This window comes from Pseudorca crassidens, chromosome 13, assembly GCF_039906515.1.
Source record: "Pseudorca crassidens isolate mPseCra1 chromosome 13, mPseCra1.hap1, whole genome shotgun sequence".
In the NCBI taxonomy this organism is placed as follows: domain Eukaryota; kingdom Metazoa; phylum Chordata; class Mammalia; order Artiodactyla; family Delphinidae; genus Pseudorca; species Pseudorca crassidens.
This window is the reverse complement of record NC_090308.1, coordinates 74931106-74950631: the sequence shown is the minus strand read 5'-3', so window position 1 is coordinate 74950631 and position 19526 is coordinate 74931106. Positions and strand designations below refer to the sequence as shown.

At 35.3% G+C, this 19526-nt stretch overlaps 1 protein-coding gene across 3 annotated transcripts in view; it reads right to left on the bottom strand.

Annotated features, from left to right (window-relative positions):
• PHIP (pleckstrin homology domain interacting protein) overlaps nucleotides 1-19526 on the bottom strand; it is a 127153-nt gene that overhangs the window by 90332 nt on the left and 17295 nt on the right. For all 3 annotated transcript variants that reach the window (XM_067702731.1, XM_067702732.1, XM_067702733.1), the window contains exon 7: nucleotides 2485-2645. In XM_067702731.1, coding sequence (XP_067558832.1) covers nucleotides 2485-2645 — 161 coding nt within the window. The remainder of the gene's footprint in view (nucleotides 1-2484; nucleotides 2646-19526) is intronic.

Here is a 19526-nt window from a genome sequence, read left to right as displayed (position 1 = left end):
CAGTTTTCAAGACTGGTTTTCAAAGCATTAGTTAGTGGCTAATGTGTTCCCAGTGGAATAAAATAACATGAATAGTAAACACATATGTACTCTAACTCGAGGTGATAATCATAAAAATACAAAGAAATTTTAAGTAACAGTGATCTCATATCTTTGCATTTCTTGTCACAAGGCAACATTTTGGAATTTGTAACTGCAAATCACCAGTAAAAAATTACAAATGAGAATATAAGTTTGGCACAATTAGCAGATTATATCACATACATAAAACATCAACATTTTTAGACTCTTGATAAGACCACATAAAATAGTACAGTGATAATTTTCTGCCTTTATTTATGTATCTTCAACTAAAGGAAAACAATCAGAAAATTGCTTCCCTCTTCACATATCATTCAATGCTCTTAAAAGTAGGAATTAACTATCTAGAACAAGGGCTGCAATTTTTTTCTGTAAGGACCAGATAACAATTATCTTAGGTTTTGCAGGCCATACAGTCTCTGTCGTAACTACTCAACTCTGCTGTTGTGGTACAAAAGCAACCACTGAGCGTGCCTGTGTTTGAATAAAATTTTATTTACAAAAAAAAGGTGGCAAGCTGGATTTGACCCACAAGCAGTAGTTTACTAACCCCTGGTTCAGAGTGCTCACCCAACTCTATGCCTATTACTCTACTAAATTCATGAGCCAGCAACAGTGTATTGTCTCACTGCATTTTTTCCCTCAAAAAGTTGTAGGAGATTATGTGTCTAATTCAAATCAACACATACACAGTGCTTCATAAAGTACGACAATCAAATGCTTACCATTCCTCTCATTTTCAAAGAAAGAATTCCCACAAGGTACTTTACAGACATCAAAAATTAAGTAAGAAGTTATATATTTTTTATAATCTCAGTGCAACGGCATAACTTAATACTCACCAAAATGAAGTATAAACACAATGTAATGTGTCTTTCTCATTCTTCCAATTTATTATTATTTTTGAAAGAATCCTTTTGAACATTAGAAATGCCAAAATTACTTTATGTTTTGAGAGCTAAATTTAAATGATAATATACTGAACTCAAAAAGGCTGTAAGTAATTTTCCATTACCATCTGAGAGCAAATTACTGTTGCAGGTATATGAAGGACTTTAGCCAATACAGGGATAACTATTCCCCACTCTAAAAACAATCACCCATCAGAAAATTTTTTAAATTTCAGTTTTATTCTGCTTCACAGAGAACAGCAGAGATAAAAGAGAAGGTGAAAGGGAGAATACTAATGCAGGAAATAATCTGCAAACGTCTGAAGTGGATTCTAGAACCGGGGAAAAGATATGTATGGAAATCCTTTCCCACACCCTGCCATTTAGCTGTTTTATAGAGGACTGGGTGAACGGGTAAAGGAGAGAAAGTAGACATAAATAAATCTCAGTTTACAAGCATATTTACTTAAAAGAGGAATCTATAATTGTTGTGACTGTATAAAATTCGCAGCTGCTCTCTTCGAAGACAGAGATAGAATTTCCATGTTAACTTCCATTTCCCATTTAAAATTAGGAATCCTGTGAATGAGTGTATACCTTCAGCAGAGTATTTAATATAAGTAGTATTTAATGGTAAGTACAACCATAATAGTGTAGTAAGTATTACCCTTAGTGGATATAATAGTTAAGGCACCTAAAAATAAATTGAAATATTTCCAAAAGGAATTTTCTCCCTTAAAGCTGAAAAGCTCTGTTTTCTCTGTTAATAAAAGAAACAGTAACAAACAAACCTAAGAGACTGAACACATGAGATACATTGAAGAATGAGGTGCTAAGGGTAAAAGGTAAAAGGAGAAAATGTTACATATGCTCAGAATTTTTTTTTTTTTTTTTTTTAACCAGAATTTTTTCTATCACTGCTTTAAGGGAAATTTCTCAGAGTCCCCTAATTTGCTTAACACACTTTGGGTGAAATGTCCTTGGTTTAGAATTAAAACTACTGTATGACATTTTTAAAAAGGTCACACTGCATTATTTCATATAATGTTGGAAATTACACTTATCCACGAGGACCATAATATAACTGTAACTGTGCTACAACATGTCTTTCAAGAATGTTCCAAACTTGAAGTCCAACCTTAAGTAAAACCTTCTGTTACAGTAAGCTAATTTACCTGAATTTCTGGTTTTTCATTAAAAGAAAAAACAAAGGTTTTATTTCTAAGTTCAACTTTAAGCAATGTTTCTGCAATTCCATATATGAATTAAGATAATACTTTAAAAACTACTTACAGTGGGCTTCCCTGGTGGCACAGTGGTTGGGAGTCCGCCTGCTGATGCAGGGGACACGGGTTCGTGCCCCGGTCCGGGAGGATCCCACATGCCACAGAGTGGCTGGGCCCATGAGCCATGGCTGCTGAGCCTGCGCGTCCAGAGCCTGTGCTCCGCGGCGGGAGAGGCCCCAACAGTGAGAGGCCCGAGTACCGCAAAAAAAAAAAAACAAACTACTTACAGTAAATATCCGTCTGCCAGTTCGATCAAAAGTTACACAGTACACAGACGACAAGTGTCCAAGAATTCTTTTATGCATTTTCATGTGCTGATACACTGCAGTGGGAACCAGTCGCTCAAGCCTGTATTTTCCATTCAGCTTCCTTGAAAACAAAGTATCCGCTACCAAGAAAAGGGGGGGAAATAAGTATAATTCAGAAATTAATTTTCTTAATCATCCTCTTTTATGAATTCACATATTTCAGTTTCTCATATGTTGGTAAAAATAAAGATGCTTTCTAAGGTATACGGCTCCTAGTTAAAAGTCTTCAAAGTAGTCCATAAGAGCCCATTATTTCACCTGAAATAAGTCAGGCACTATTATCTTCACTTTACAAACAAGTAAATTCAGTTAAACGACCTGTCTGAAGTCACAAAGTAAGGCATGAAGCTAGGATTAAAACTCAGACTTCTATACTCTCTGGCTAGTGCTTTTTAAAAACCAGAATCACTTTATATGACATTATTTGTTTCAAAGGCCCCTATGAGATAGGTTTTCTTACAAAAGCAGTTAAAACTGGATCCAGTGATTTTTACTTTTCATCAACCAGCAATTCGTGAACACTCTAAATATGACACACTGAATGATGTTTTTAAAAACTCTGCAACAAATGAAGACAGAGGAATAATCTGTTGCATTATTTTAAAAAAATAATTAAACTGGGGATCTTGCCAAAGACCTGCATAATGATTCCTTTTCTAAAACCTAGAGCTCTCTTTTTTCACCTCACCCATTTCAACCATCTTTCAAGACATGACTGAAATTTATCTTCTGTCCCAAAGCCTGAGATGCTGACTCCAGCCCAAAATGTTCTTTTCCATCTAAACTACTACTGTACTTATTTTCTATACCAATAATTATAGACAAAGAAGGCACTCAATAAATACATGTTGACTGATCTGCAGCCACATTATTCACCTGTAGATTATCTTTAACTACAAGGCTTTCTTTCTGACTGTGACTGCCATCTACATTGGACAGAATAAACACTGGTTTCTCACTTAAATTTAGTCCCAAAGAAAATTAAATATATGTACAAAGTACTATTTAACCTAGGTTTAGAGCCTACAATTATGCCCTAAAGTTGATGAAATACGAATATCTCAGACGTATCATAAAGAATCTCAGTGCTTATTATTTTATTCACATACAATAAATGTTTGGCTTACACTACATTTGCAAGCAAAAAGGAAAATCTTGGGGACTGGTGAGGAGATACGTAGAAGAATACTTTGCAGGTTCTAAAGCAATAATAATTCAAGGAATAATTACATTATGCTTATATGTTCTGTTACTACATCAATCATTTTATATTCTGATAGAGTACATCTCTTGCTGTTAACAGCATACAAGTCCTATGATACAATCTATTTCAACATCTGCAATATCTAAGACAAATGTTGAAAGTTGTTAATTAGCATATTTAGGCTTAAACTAGTTATATAATAACAGTGATTCAATAAGTTTCTAATAAACCCTGATACATTTTTCCTTATGCATAGAAATGGCCTGGTGAAAGACATCCTCCTGTGCTTTGGCTCCAAACTGATTTGGAGCAAAGATCACACAAAACCACAGGCATCAACTGTTCTGCCAAACGAGAACTCAAATGATCTTATCCAAACACTAAGGATCAATGAATGACATCTCACTTATTGTCTGTTTTATAAGAAAGTAAGTGATGACATGTAACACAAATGTTGACAGTGCTGCATTACCAAGACGTACTTTAATTCCCTGCATACAAAATTTACAAAATTCTCAAAATATCAAATTTTTAAAAAATATTTAACACTGTTCAGGAATAAAAATGATTATTGGAGATAACCACAAAATCAAAACCATTATTTTAATGATGATCAGGCACTTTTACATATGTCAGATTTTTTTAGATGAATTTGTTATAAACACTATTTATAATTCAGAGTTGATAAAGCAAAAAATACTTCCTTCAAGAGAAAATGTTACTACTCTCTTAAACATAGTTTTTACTGAATCTTTACCTAAACTCGGATTAAATCTTTATTTTCATTTTAAGAATCGACTGAGAAAAAGAACATCCCTTTCGAAAAGTTACTTTACAGTCAACGTTTCAAGTAAAACTTTTCAGAAACAACATTAAGTGAAATACATTTATAGTTAAAACTATATTCCACGCTACCCTATATTTGGTTACCAATTAACTACTAGATATCTATACTATGACTGCATAATAAGGAAAAAGGTACCTAGCAGAGTCCTTGCTCTCAACCAATTTACAAACTTGTACAACAGTACCAAAAGATATGACATACAGTATGTAGAGTTCCCAGGTAATAAGTTGGTGGTTCAAACTTGATACAGGGATTTAGAGAAGAAAATATAAGTATGGTTCAATAGTTGAAGTTCAACTGAGGAGACTGGATTTGAAGATGGCCTGACCAGGTCAAATAGGTAGAGAATTTTTATAAAGGAAGAGAGGAGGATGTTGTAGGACTCCCATTCAATGAACTCACATTTTCTTTTACTATACCATTTGCATAATGTCTTATCTCCCCTACCAGATCTTAAGTACCTTAAGGGCAGAAACTGTCTTCTTTGTATTTCCTACAACTGAGTGTAGAGCCTTTTAAATAAAAAAGTATATAAATGAATCTTAGTTAATAATAAGAAACACAAGATGGTTCAATTAAATTTACAGTTTTATGGCAGAAAGGCAAATGGCAATCATTTACTTTCAAAAGAAACTCTTAATAGACTAATTGGATTTTTGAGTGAAAAGGAAATGTCTCTTGGATTATAGGAACTCCTTAAATTTTATTAAACTAGAACATCAATTTTTAAAACGAGCATGGTTAAACAGATATAAGAGGTCATAAAGGAATAAGTTCTTTATATGACATTATTATACTTTTAACCTTAAATCAAGTAACATGTATGACTTTGGTTTAAAAGTACATTTATTTTCTTAAGTATGGTGATGTGAAATATTGTTAAATTAAGCCTGCCAAAGCAAATCTCTACCTTCTTCACTTAGCAAATTCTTTCTTACCCTCCAGGGCCAGTTTAAATGTCATCTCCTCTATTAAGGAGTGAATCTTAATTTTAAACTTAAAAATTTTAATTTTAAAAGCGACCTAACCGGTTGCCCTATAGTATCACTCCTGTGTTCAAAACTGCAATGTCCTTCACTTGATTCAGAATAAACACCAAATTCCTTATGCATCAGCCTACCAAGACCCTGCATAATCTTGTCCCCCATTACAACCTCTCTGACCCCTTTACTTGGTCTGCTCCAACCATTCTAATCTCCCCCATTCTTCCAACACATCAGGTATGCTCCTGACTTGGGGTCTTTGCACCCGCTGTTCCCCCCGGCCAGAAAACTCTTCCCACATAGAGCTAACTCCTTGACCTTCAAATCTGTCCTCAGATGTCTGTCACCTTCTCAATGAAGCAGAACCTGATCAGCCTCTTGAAAATTACAACCCACCCCCAACCACCATCCATTACTCCTGACCCCCCTCTATGTAGCTTAGTATTTGTTCTTTTTCCATCACTTATCACCTTTTATTTGCTAATTACGTTCACTGTTTATTTCCTGCCCCCTCCACTACAACGTAATAAACTCCACATGGGCAGGATTTTTTATCTGTTTTGTTCTTTGATTGGCCTAAAAGCTGACAATGGTAGCTGGCACTTCGTTGATAATATATAGTTGGTGGATTTAATAAATTAATTACACATCAATAAAACAATTTGGTTTAGGAAATAAAACAAAAATGGATTTCTTTATTGGACAGATTATAGATTCAAAGTATATTGAAACAGTTCTTCATTTCAACTGCCCTGCTAAATTTACTTAATTTGGAGGCAAAGGGATAGGTAAAAATATTTACTCAATGTCTTCTGAGGGAACAGACCAGTAAAGTGAAATAAAACTTCCAGAAATCACTGTTATCCATTTGAAGTATTATTCTCTCTGAAGCGAGAAAAGGAGCAAAATTGTGAACAGTGTCATTTGTAGCAAATCACTCAGAACAGTCTTTGAAACAAAGTCTATGTGCACAAGTCTATAGAACTAATTACTGAAGATAAACAAAAGGCCCACGATTTCTTAAAGTCAGGTGTAACTACTGTATATAACTAGATATATCTAGCCAGTAGGGTCTTAGCTGTTACTTCTGTGGATACATTCTAGGTAATAAAATGATAAATAAAATTCCCCCACAAGCCATTTCTTCCTAGTTCACACCAAATTATTTTTCAAGAATTGATTTATTTCTTTAATCATAATACTAATAAATACTCAATGTAGAAAATAAGAACATAAAGTCTACATCACTCTACCACCTAAAGCAATCACATAAAATTTTGCAGAGACTTCCCTCATAAACAGCATTTTAATAGCTACTCCATATTCCTTAATGAAATAAAAGCTAGGCTTTAAGTTTGACAGACTTGTATTTAAATTTGACACTGTGGAGATTTTAAGCAAGTTATTCTCTCTCTACTTCGACTTCTCAAGTTATACTTCCAGAAACATTTTCCACAAATATACTTGGTTTTCATATTATGCTATTCTGTGACATCTCACGATTTCACACTTACATAGCCAATTCTATCAATATTTTTCTTTTCTTCTGTAACTTGTTCTAGTACTTTAATATGAAGGTTCTTCTATCAGCCAATGGTACAATAAATACCCATTTACTTTTACTTTTATGTGGTTTAAATTTCTCACTTAACTACTTAATGTATTTGGAGTTTTAGTATGTTACTAGGTGAGTCTCTAAAGATTCCCCTAATCAACTATTTGTTCCAGTCTTTTCACTAACTAATCCTTCTCTATTCTATTAAATTATCTTATATACATTTCTGTGCTAGGTTGCTGATGACGTCTATTTATATGCCACTGCCAAAATTTTTAATTTATAATTAATGGCATTTTAGCTTTTATCTGGCTATTCTTCTTCATGTGTCCTTTTAAAAAAATCTTACTCCTGATTTATTATTATCTAATTTGAAGATGACTGAAAAGTTTAAAAAAAAACTAATTTGTTGGAAATATAAGTTTAATTTCATTCACTTATAAACAACTGACATCTGTTTATCCAGGAACACGGTACTTTGGTCCTATAGCTGGGCCGAAATTTTCAATGCAGATGATTTTAGAAAAAGATAAACATAAGCAGATTTACTTCAGTTTTCCTCATTATACAAATCTGTATCATTTGAACCAAGTTTCACGGGGGAAAAAATGGGTAGCTGCCAGAAAAGAGCATCTGCAATAACCTTAGTGACTACATTTCTGAGCATATTAGAAAAATATGTGACAAAATCTCTGCAAATAAGAAAGAACTAAAGCAGAAATACTATCACCTCCCTCCAAAAGGTTTCCTCCTTCTGACAGGTACTTTTTTTTCTTCCATTTTTTAAAGTTGAAGTATACTTGTTATGCAATATTATATGTCACAGGTGTACAATACAGTGATTCACAATTTTTAAAGGCTATACTCCAGTTAACAGTTATCATAAATATTGGCTATATTCCCTGTGTTGTACAATATATCCTATAACTTACTTTATGCATAAGCCTGTACCTCTTAATTCCTTACCCCTACATTGCCCCTCCCCCTCCCTCTCCCCACTGGTAACCACTAGTTTATTCTATCTGTGAGTCTACTTTTTTTTTGTTATATTCACTAGTTTGTTGAATTATTTTAGATTCCACATATAAGTGACATCATACAGTATCTGTCTTTCTCTGATTTACTTCACTTAGCATAATACCCTCCAAGACCATCCTGCTAAGTACTTTAAAAAATGGAGGAGTTCCCTGGTGGCCCAGTGATTAGGACTCCAATCTCTCACTGCTGAGGGCCCAGGTTCAATCCCTGGTCGGGGAACTAAAATCCCACAAGCCGCATGGCGTGGCCAATCAATCAATCAATAAACAAAAATTGACAAGGGCACATGGTGCAACTGTAATAAATTACCCAAGATCAAAATTAGTCATTGTTAAAAAAGATGAATTGGGAAAAAATACTAAAATTACTATGAATTAACAAAAATGCACAAGTTAGGGTTTTTTGCTGTTGTTGTTTTACCTCTTATGAACAACATAACATGCTATACAATATCTAGACCAGTAGAAAAGCTGTTCCGCCTTAACAATCAGAACTGGAGGGCCCAGGACTAGTGCCTACAACTTTTGCCAGCACATGAAAGCAGAGCCCAGCTGGCAGCATAATGAATGCAAGGAGAGGCATGTGGCTGTAGACGCCAAAACCTGGAGAATTAATGTTTGTGGCAGTAGAAGAATCAAATGAGGAGGCAAAAAGAAAGAGTATGTAATTTCAGAAGGTGCAACCTCGACCCTTTTCTGATAACAGAAAAAAGGGTACTCAGATAGGAAACATCAGAGTATTTTACTAGAAGAGTTTAATTTTTTTAAAAAAAATTTTATTAGATTCATTTTTGTACTATATTTTGGCCAATTTTATTCTCTGATTCTGGTTAAAGAAAACACCTGGAAAGCTCCCAGAGTTTCTGTAAATAAAATGCAAAAGTAGTTGTAACTTGTAATTAATAACCATATAAACAGTTCCTAAATTAAAGTACAAAAGAGAATGGGGCTTCCCTGGTGGCGCAGTGGTTGAGGGTCCGCCTGTCGATGCAGGGGACGCAGGTTCGTGCCCCGGTCCAGGAAGATCCCACATGCCGCGGAGCGGCTGGGCCCGTGAGCCATGGCCGCTGAGCCTGCGCTCCACAACGGGAGAAGGCCACAACAGTGAGAGACCCGCGTACCAGCAAAAAAAAAAAAAAAAAAGAGTGGATTCTGGATAATCAGTACTTAGATTTTATTTTAATCTCCACAATCTGTGTTAATAAAGGCTCTCCAAACTTTGGAAACCTACAGAACTAAAGTGAACTACAAACATTTTACTGTGCTTTGCTTTATTGCACTTTGCAGATACTGCTGCGTTTTATTTCTGTTTACAAATTGAAGGTTTGTGGCAACCCTGCATTGAGCAAGTCTACTGGCACCATTTTTCCAACAGCATTATTTTCTAAGACGTCAACATTTTTTTTCAGACATAATGCTATTGCACAATTAATAGACTACAGTACAGAGTAAACATAACTTTTATATGCATTGGGAAAACAAAAAATTTGTGTGACTTGCTTTACTGTGATATTCACTTTATCACGGTGGTCTAGAACCCAACCCGTAATATCTCTGAAGTATGCCTGTACAAAAATAATGATAAACAGGTAAGCAAGACCATGTGAAAACAAATTCTAAAATGATTTACCTCTTTAGACAATAATTAGTTTTCCCAACAAAATAATGCTACATATAACCATGATCAGGCACTCAGAGGGCAATTTCATAGAAATAACCTTCCAAATTCACTATGAGTCCAAAAAGTTGTCTCTACATGGTGTTGGTGATTTCCATTAAATAAAGTATTGTGTGGTATAAGGTATTTGCTAACGCGTGAAATTACGTAACATTTTATTTTTGTTAAAGAATCACAAAAATGTTGGAATGAAAAGGAGATGATGCAACCGTGCAGATCACAAAAAAAACAGCTATATAATTTTCTAAAAAAGAAGTTATGCTAAAGCCAAGAATCACCTATCTTGAGAAAACGCATATAAAGGAAGACAAAAGTCACCAGGGACTGAAGCTAGAGAGAGAGGTTCTTACTGGGACTTCAAGAATCTGATAGAAAAGAAGTCTTATCTGCTGTGCTTGTGGTGGGGAGAAAAAAAAGCTGTGGAAAACTATTATGATGTGTAGCAGATCTGGAAAATAATAGCTAATATTTACTGAGTACTTTACTACATGCCAGGCAGTGTTCAAGGAACTTTACATATATTCTCATTTAATCCTCACACATCTTTTAACATGGCTACTACTATTACCTCCTTACTGGGGATATTCCTTACCAATAACAGAACTGAAGGACAAAACGTAACTTTCCCAGAGGTGAAGCCCAGGTTTGAATTCAGGCTGTTTGGTTCCAAAGAGTGCACTCTTACCATGCTGGCTAGGTAGACAAATATTAGAAAAAAAGACTGAGAGGAAACATGCAAAAGTATTAATAACAGACAACCAGTGAGACTGGTTAATTTTTGAGCTGTTCTATTTTCCAAGTTTTCTCTATTGAGCATATATACATCCTGATTAATTTTTTATTAAATAAAGTATAGCTCAATCTACCTCGAGGAGGTCAAAAGAGCAATATGAAAAATATGAACTATCTAAGGAGATTAACTTAAATTCAAGACTGATAAAAACAGGTCCAGGGATAAAGATGCAAGGAATTCAAACTCATTTAATCATAAAAAAAAAAAAAGACTAAGTATATTAAAGTATTTGAAAGTATATTACACTACAGAGAATAACCATTGCCTATTTGACCATGGACTGAATGACATGCTACAAAGAATTCACATCTAGTCTGATTCGAAAGCCATAAAATACAAAGGGCCATCAATTTTGTTTATAAGTTTTGTTTCTAAAATCTTTCCCATTAAGTTTTTTTTTTTTTTTTTTTTTGCAGTATGCGGGTTTTTTTTTTTTTTTTTTGCAGTATGCGGGCCTCTCACTGTTGTGGCCTCTCCCGTTGCAGAGCACAGGCTCCGGAAGCACAGGCTCAGCGGCCATGGCTCACAGGCCTAGCCGCTCCGCGGCATGTGGGATCCTCCCGGACCGGGGCACGAACCCATGTCCCCTGCATCAGCAGGCAGACTCTCAATCACTGCACCACCAGGGAAGCCCTCCCATTAAGTTTTTAAAGTAAAAGATGTCAAAGGTAGTTTAGGTTCAATTTTATTTGGGAAGGAATCGTATAAGGAGGAACTTCTAACATTTAATTCTCTTTAGAGCCACAACTGAAAAGTTCGCCACAATAATTCTTCTGGGGTTACTAATATAGATATTAGTAGGAAATTACAACCAAATATTCATAATTTGAGGGCCAGAGATAATCTGGGAAATAATTCAACACAGGTTGGTTAATTTCTACAGCACCATCTGGTCTCTTTATCATACTACACCAGTAACTAGTAAGGAAGCAACATATGAACAAGACAAATAAAATGCTGAAACAGTAACTATAATGAACAAAAAGTCCCAACTTTAAAGTACAAGGGATTGCAACATTTGAAGGAAAATCCTGTAATTAGCTTTTCTGTCCACAAAATAAGGGGGGGGGGGGAGGCAAGAGAGAATGCAAGAGTAAAGGGAAATAATTACCTGGGTGACATAACGCCCAAGAGAGCCTCTCTCCTTATTTTACAACTGTATCTAAAATAATTAGTATGCACAGTAGCTGCCCTCTAAATCTCTACATATTCAATTCAATGTTTAGCTGTAACTCCCATTTGAAAGACACCGTGTTTCTTAAGATTTAGCGGGTATCACAAATAAGAATAATGTCTGAAAAGGAGAACTCAAATAGTAACTGAAATAAAATACAGAAAGTGAAAAAATGATTTCAAGAGTTAAGCAAAAAATATCATAAACCAAATACCAAAATAAGCACTAAAAAAAAACCAAACAAAAAACCAGACATTACAATTACTAGGATGGTAATTTACTAGAATTTTACAATTGCTTGATTTGTATTATTCTTCCTCCTCATTTCTTTCCTGGAAACTAGTGTGATGATACAGAAAATACTACAATGGTATAATATTTTCAGTTTTAAATATTTTAAAATATTTTAATAGTTATTTCAATAAAAATTCATTTTTTAAAAAGTTAGTTTTGTTTTTTTCTCCCCAAACATTTTAATCATTCAATTTTGAGTCAACGAACATTTATAGAGCACCTACATGGGCCAAGTATGAGCTAAAGGATATAACAGAAAAAGAAAAGACAGAACTTACCATCATGGAGATTGCAGTTTAGCAGGGAAGAAAGACATGAAACAAGGACTTATAACAATGATAAGTGTCATCAAATAGAAGGTACAGGGAAATCCTGAAATATACAGCCGAGGGTCCTAAACACATAGGGCAGGAGGATATCAGGGAGTCAGGGTAGACTTCTCTAAAACACTGACATTTAAACTAAGACCTGAAAAATGAACAGCCAGAGAATGTTGGTGGGAGGGGAGAATATTCTACCTAGGTGGAGGGAAGAGCATGTGCAATGGTCCGAGGCTGCAAAGAGCATAACACTCAAGCTACATAAAGAAGTCGGGTGTGACAAGCCCACGGAGCACAAAGGGGCAAGCGTCAAAGAGAGACCTTCTTGGAGAGACCAAGAAGGTCGAAGGCGGACTGCAAAGTGCTTTCTAAGCTATGCGAGGCATTTTGGGCTATTTCCCGAGGACAGTAAGTTGAAGTTTTTTAGGGAGAAAGAAGTGGGAGTAATATAGTAAAAGATTTGCTTTGGGATAACTGCAGTTTTATCTCTTGACTACAAAAAGAAAAGATCAGAAGGTATATAACTAAAAGCAAAAGGTGATTTTACAAAAGAAATCAGAGGGTTCCAAAAACAAAATTTCATTTTAGAAAAACTTAAATCAGTGCGCCAACAAGATTACAAAGGTTTTCTCACGGAACTATTTTCTCTCAAATTTAAGTATTTATCTGGCAAGATATAAACTTGAGAGAACACACCATGTTTTATTGTTTCTAGAGTTCTTATACTGGGGCATAATTCAAAAGGCTCCTATCCCAAATCAACAAATGGACACAGGTGGTAACAAGACTAATGGATAAAGAATTTCACAGGGCTTCCCTGGTGGCGCAGTGGTTGAGAGTCCGCCTGCCGATGCAGGGGACACGGGTTCGTGCCCCGGTCTGGGAAGGTCCCACATGCCGCGGAGCGGCTGGGCCCGTGAGCCATGGCCGCTGAGCCTGCGTGTCCAGAGCCTATGCTCCGCAACGGGAGAGACCACAACAGTGAGAGGCCCGCGTACCGCAAAAAAAAAAAGAATTTCACAGAACAGGTAAAAAAGGTGCTATATAAATGTGATATAAAGTTCAATGCATAAGAAGATCAGAAACAAAATAACCAGGGATATAACTCAGTTAGTTACTACCTCTCTTAAGTTTCAGTTTTCTCATTAATAAAGTAGGGGTATCTTGCAGAGTTACTATGAAAAGCAAATAAAACAAAACGTTTTGTAAACTCAAAGGTACTATGTACTAACATCTATATTTACTGTCCTTAAACAGTCAAATCGTCAGATGTTATAAATGCAAATTTTATTGAACAGTTTTTCTTTTATTTTAAAGACTTTTGTGGGAGATCATTTTTCCCCTACATCTCCCTTAAGGAGATGAACAAATTGCTGCTGTTTATGTAAGTATCTACTCAGCCTAATCATGGACTTCCCAGTTTTCAAGATGTCTAGGAAGATGTTTAATCCTTAACTTCAAAGGTTCCCTGAAGGAATTCAAAATAAACAGAGACTTTATGAAGAAAATATAATAACTTGCTTCACTTACAAACCCAATAATCAATCTGGAAAAATATATGATGCAAACTAAAAAAGGCAATGGCCAGTGCTTCCTAATTACTACTGAAATTACTTGCCAGACACATCACAAGGGGGGGAGGGGGGAGGGGGGGAGGGGGAGAAGACCTCTCATCACATCTATAACCTAAAAACAAATTTCATCTTATGACTTACAAAAGAAAATAAAACACAGCTACAAGAGCAACAATTTAAACTCACCCAAGGAAACTGTCATTCTTCAAAGTGCCTTCCCTTTTTTGGTCAATCATAATTTGAAAAGAAATTTAAGCAAAAGAAAAAAATGTAAATAATAATGTCTATTTTATATATTTGGTATTTTGGCATAATAAACATTAGCTTTATTTCCCTTAAAAACCAAAAATGCAAATACATTTTAGTAGTCTCTCACAGCTACCTGTTCTTAGGAAGCAAAGAAAAGAAGAGGTGGGCAGGGGAGGGGGTAGGGAGAAGAGAGTTAACAAAACAAAAACCTGTGACAAGTGAAAACCTGAATGTCATTAACTTTTCTCGTTCCACCCCAGTTCATCAATTACAGCAATTACATACTGCCTCTTTATTTTTTACTAATGCTGATGAGCTGGGTCTATAAAGAACAATAAAATGTAACCTCTACCCTCCAGACCCTAAAAGTAGTCAGGAAAACAAATGTAAATAAATGCGTATCATACAGGGGACAGATTAAAAAACAAAAACCAAGACCCTCTCCCACCCCCCCAAAAAAAAATATATATACATATATAGCTAAATCAGAAATTGTTAAAAAACAACACAAATTATAAAACTATATAACTAGAAAAGCAGAAGACTAAAATCGCAGAAGAAAATGAGTTCTGGAAGAAAAAATGATTACTGAGAAAATAACAGATTGAAAAAAATATATTCAAATAAGTGATGAGTAGAACACCTAACTAAGGATTAACGTATGGATCGTGCAGAAGGCAGGAAAAGGAACAAGACTGAATAGGAAATATTAGGGAAAGAATAAATGAACAGGAAAGAGGCCACAGATTATTAGAATCTTATGCTTTACTGAATTATATGCCAAATATTAAATTAGACATTATATGCTGAAGCTCAAAGGTTTATAATAACATAAAACAATCTTTCTAATAGTTTTGTAAGAAATATAGTCACATAAGTAAAAAATTAACCCTGCAACTCCAGATCCTAGCTCAGTGCCAGATATGTTAAGAAATTAGCAGTTGCAGAGTTAAGTCAAATACAATATTGGAAATATGGCAAAATATAACAGTGAAAATGAGAAGGGAAAAGAACCTTCTCTTTAAAAACGTACTCAAGCTTTATCAGCAAAATAATTCATTTTGCTAAATGATAATTACAGAAAGAAAGGGCAGAAAGTAACATTTATTGTTACCTGCTTTGTGCCTCACTTTGCTAACTCATTTAAGCCTCCAAATAACTGGATATGGTAGATATTATCTCCGTTTTACAGATGAGAAGGTTGAGAGGCTGAAAAGTTAAACAATTTGCCTAAGGCCACACATGTTGAACACAGTCAAGATTCATACCTAATTTTAAGTGAATATTTGCTGCCTTTGTTCAAACTACTTTCCTCAGAGAAAACCAGAAATGTGGACAAGCTTTAAAACTCCTTTTAATGTACAGTACTCCCCCCCTTATTCATGGTTTCTCTTTCCATGGTTTTAGTTACCTGTAGTCAATCATGGTCCGAAAATATTAAATGGAAAATTCCTGAAATAAACAATTCCTAAGTTTTAAATTGCACACCACTTTGAGTAGCATGATGAAAAACTTTTCGCCCTCCAGGTCCATGCTACCCAGGATGTAATCATCCCTTTACCCAGTATCCTGGCCATTTAGTCACTTAGTAACCATTTGAGTTATCAGATCCTGTGGGCTATCAGATTGACTGTCCCTGGTATTGCAGTGCTTATGTTCAAGTATCCCTTATTTTACTACTAATGGCTTAAAGCGCAAGAGTAGTAATGCAGGCAATTCGGATAAGCCAAAGAGAAGCTGTAAAGTGCTTCCTTTAAGTGAAAAGGTGAAAATTCTCAAGTGAGTAAGGAAAGAAAAACAAAAAAATCCTGGGAATTCCCTGGCAGTCCAGTGGTTAGGACTCGGTGCTCTCACTGCCGGGGCCTGGCTAAGATCCTGCAAACCCAAGTGGCATGGGCAAAAAAAAAAAAAAAAAAAAAAAGAAAGAAAGAAAAAATCCTATGCTGAGGTTGCTAAAATCTACAGTAACAATATTCTATCCGTGAAATCGTGAAGAAGGAAAAAGAAATTTGTGCTAGTTTTGCTGTTGCACTTCAAACCACAAAAATTATAGCCACACTGTGTGATAAGTGCTTGGTTGAGGTTAAAAAAAAAAAGGCATTAAATTTGTACAATAAGATATTTTGAGAAAGAGAGACCACATTCACAAAACTCATTACATTATAGGTGACCACTGAACAACATGGATTCACTTATATTAGGATTTTTTCAACAAATATTTACTATAGTATTACATAATTGCAGGGGATGGAGGTGCCAGAGCCCCTAACCCCTGCACTGTTCAAGGGTCAACTGTATATTGTTGTAACTGTTCTATTTTATCATTAGTTATTGTTGCTAATCTCTTACTGTGCCTAATTTATAAATTAAACTTTATCAGGTATGTATGTATAGGAAAAAACATAGTATATATAGGGATCGGTACTATCTGAGGTTTCATGTAACCACTGGAGGGTTTAGAACATATCCACCATGGATAAAGGGGAACTACTGATAGGCTTTTTAGCATTAATTGGATGTTTGTGTAGTAAAGCTGTTTTTCAAGGCAAAGCTGTTTCCTCACACGCATACATTTTTAAGAAGCAGGTTCTCTAATACTCCTTATTTCCACTCACCAAGACTGCAACCGTGCTGCAGAAGCAACAAGTAAAATAACAAACATATGGAAGTACCTAGGCAAAACAACATAAAAGATGAAAACTGGAAAATCTAGAGAGAAAAAGTTTACTTTGCTAACATGGTAAACCTAAGAAAAGTGCAAACAAGGCAATTAGCAAATGACTGCTTTAATTTAATACAATCCTTTCCACAAGATAAACATGCATTAAATGAATCTCCACATTTAACTTTAAAAACAGACTTAATGTATCTAGGTATCTCCTTTCCTATTTTCTCCCCCCACCATGTCACTTACTATTGAAGTAGGGTTGTTTATCACAGGCAAATAAATACAGAATAAACTATATCTGAAAACAGGCATAATATGGGTAAGGATGTAAGAAAGGACAGTACCAGAGATCTGTTAGTACCTTTGAAAATAAACGTGGCCATGCCAAGTACACATTCACAAATCTTCCATAGAAAATTGAAACTAGTGATAACAACGGACTAGTAGTATCTTTTGGTTTTCTTGTTTTCGAAAACATTATTAAAGGAGGTTGTAAAGGGCTGGAAAGGAGCCAACCACTTTGGTTCTCCTGCCCTGAGACTGAATTCCAGTTCAATTTTCACAATTTACATCAAATAATAGGAGGTACAAAGTAGTCAGGATTTATAAACAGGTAACAAAATACAACAGGATAAGAAAGCACTGAGATAAACTCAAGAGTTGGTTTTGAAATTATACAGGTATGGGTTTTAATATTCCAAGTGTAATGAATCGATAACCCAGTTCACTAATAAACCTTGATTTCCTAAAAATCAGTGTCTGGGGGTTTTGCTTACCTCAAAGGTATCCTTGGACCAAGTCTCTCTTCTTCCAACCACCTATTCTGTTTTTTACCTCCTACCACTTCTGAACTTTTCTTGTCCCACTGCAGTTCACCAATTACATCAATTACCTATTGCCTCTTCATTTAATACTAATGCTGAGGAGTTGGGTGTACACAGAGCACTAAAACGTAATTTCCAACCTCCAGAAACTAACAGTATAGTAGGAAAAAAAAGGTAAATAAATAGCCATGACTACGTGATAAAAGCTACAGTAGAGATTTGTATAAGCACTTAATCCTACCTGGTTACATTTAGGTTTTAAAGGATGAATAGATAAATGTTCATAGAATGAGGGACATTGCAGAGAGAAAGGGATCAAGACAAATGGCTGATTTTAAGAACTGCCCAATAGTTATACAAAGCTATAGCACAAAGTATAGGTGAGGAAAAGGTGGGAAAAGGTCAGTTTTGTGAGCCACATTACAGAGTTGAGACTATTCAAAGTCACTGGGGAAAAGGAGGCATGACATGATCACATTTGCATTTTAGAAAGTTCAGGGCAGTGGTTCTCAACTGGAGGCAATTTTACCCCAGGGTCATTTGGGAATGTGTGGAGACATTTTTGCTTGTCAAGATTTCAGGAAAGGAATTGCTACTAGCATTTAATGGAGACAGGCAGGGATGCTGATAAACATCCTACAATGCACAAGACAGCCGATTACAAAAAAGAGTATGTGGCCCAAAATGTAAACAGTGCTGGGGTTAAGAAACCCTGGTTTAGAGCTAAGTCCTAGGGTAGAGGAACAAGACTGGAGGCAGTAGATCAAGTAACCTGTAAGTTCTAGGAAAGCAGAGCCCATGTTCTTCTTTATCCTGCAACTCCAGATCTAACCCAGTATCAGATATAATGTAAGGACTCAATATTCACTTGCTAAGTGAATGAATGACGTAGAGCTCCAAGCAAAAAGTACCAAGGCCCAACAATGTGGCTATGGCAATGGTAATGGAAAACAGATTCAAAAGACTGGAACAGAATATATAGGCCTTACAGGAAAAAAAATCTAAGAAAGGAAAATCCAATTTACCATCACCCTGAACTTAAATGATCTTCTGAGTTACAGCAAAAAGTTCAATTTAAAAAACTGAGCAAACCCTAAGTGCAGTATGGTATTCTGGACTGGATCCTGGAACAAAAAAAGGTAATTAGTGGAAAAATGTGATGAGATATGAATAAGGTCTGGCGTTTAGTTAATAATAACGTACCAATGTTGGTGGAGTAGTTTTAAGAAATATCAGGTAATATAGATCTATAACATTAGGGAAAACTGCATAAGGGGTATACAGGAGCTCTTTGTGCAACGTTTCAGCAACTAATTTCTTATTTCAAAATTAAAAGTTTCTTAAACAAAACCCTATTTCCCAAATGTATCAAAACTTAAATATCTGAATCTACATTAAACATTTCAACCCATATTTTATGAAAAACTACAAAGCTAAAGTTTTTTTCTTATTTACATTGATCCTTGGTAATACTACATTGGCCAAGGAAAGAGCAAGGAAAATTTTTAGAGGTAGCCAGACAGAAAATGGCAGAGCAATCAACAAAATAAGATACGAACGTTCATATTAAAAAAAAAAAATCTTCTGACTCATACTCTGTGATAACTTGAAACGATACACTGTATCACTATGCAGGCAAACTATTCTGCCAAAAAGCCTACTGAATTTTTCTTTCCATTACCATCTAGTCAAACTTTTATAGCAATGACAGGACATCCAAGATTGTCACCAAGGTGAACTGCCGAGACATGACACTAAACT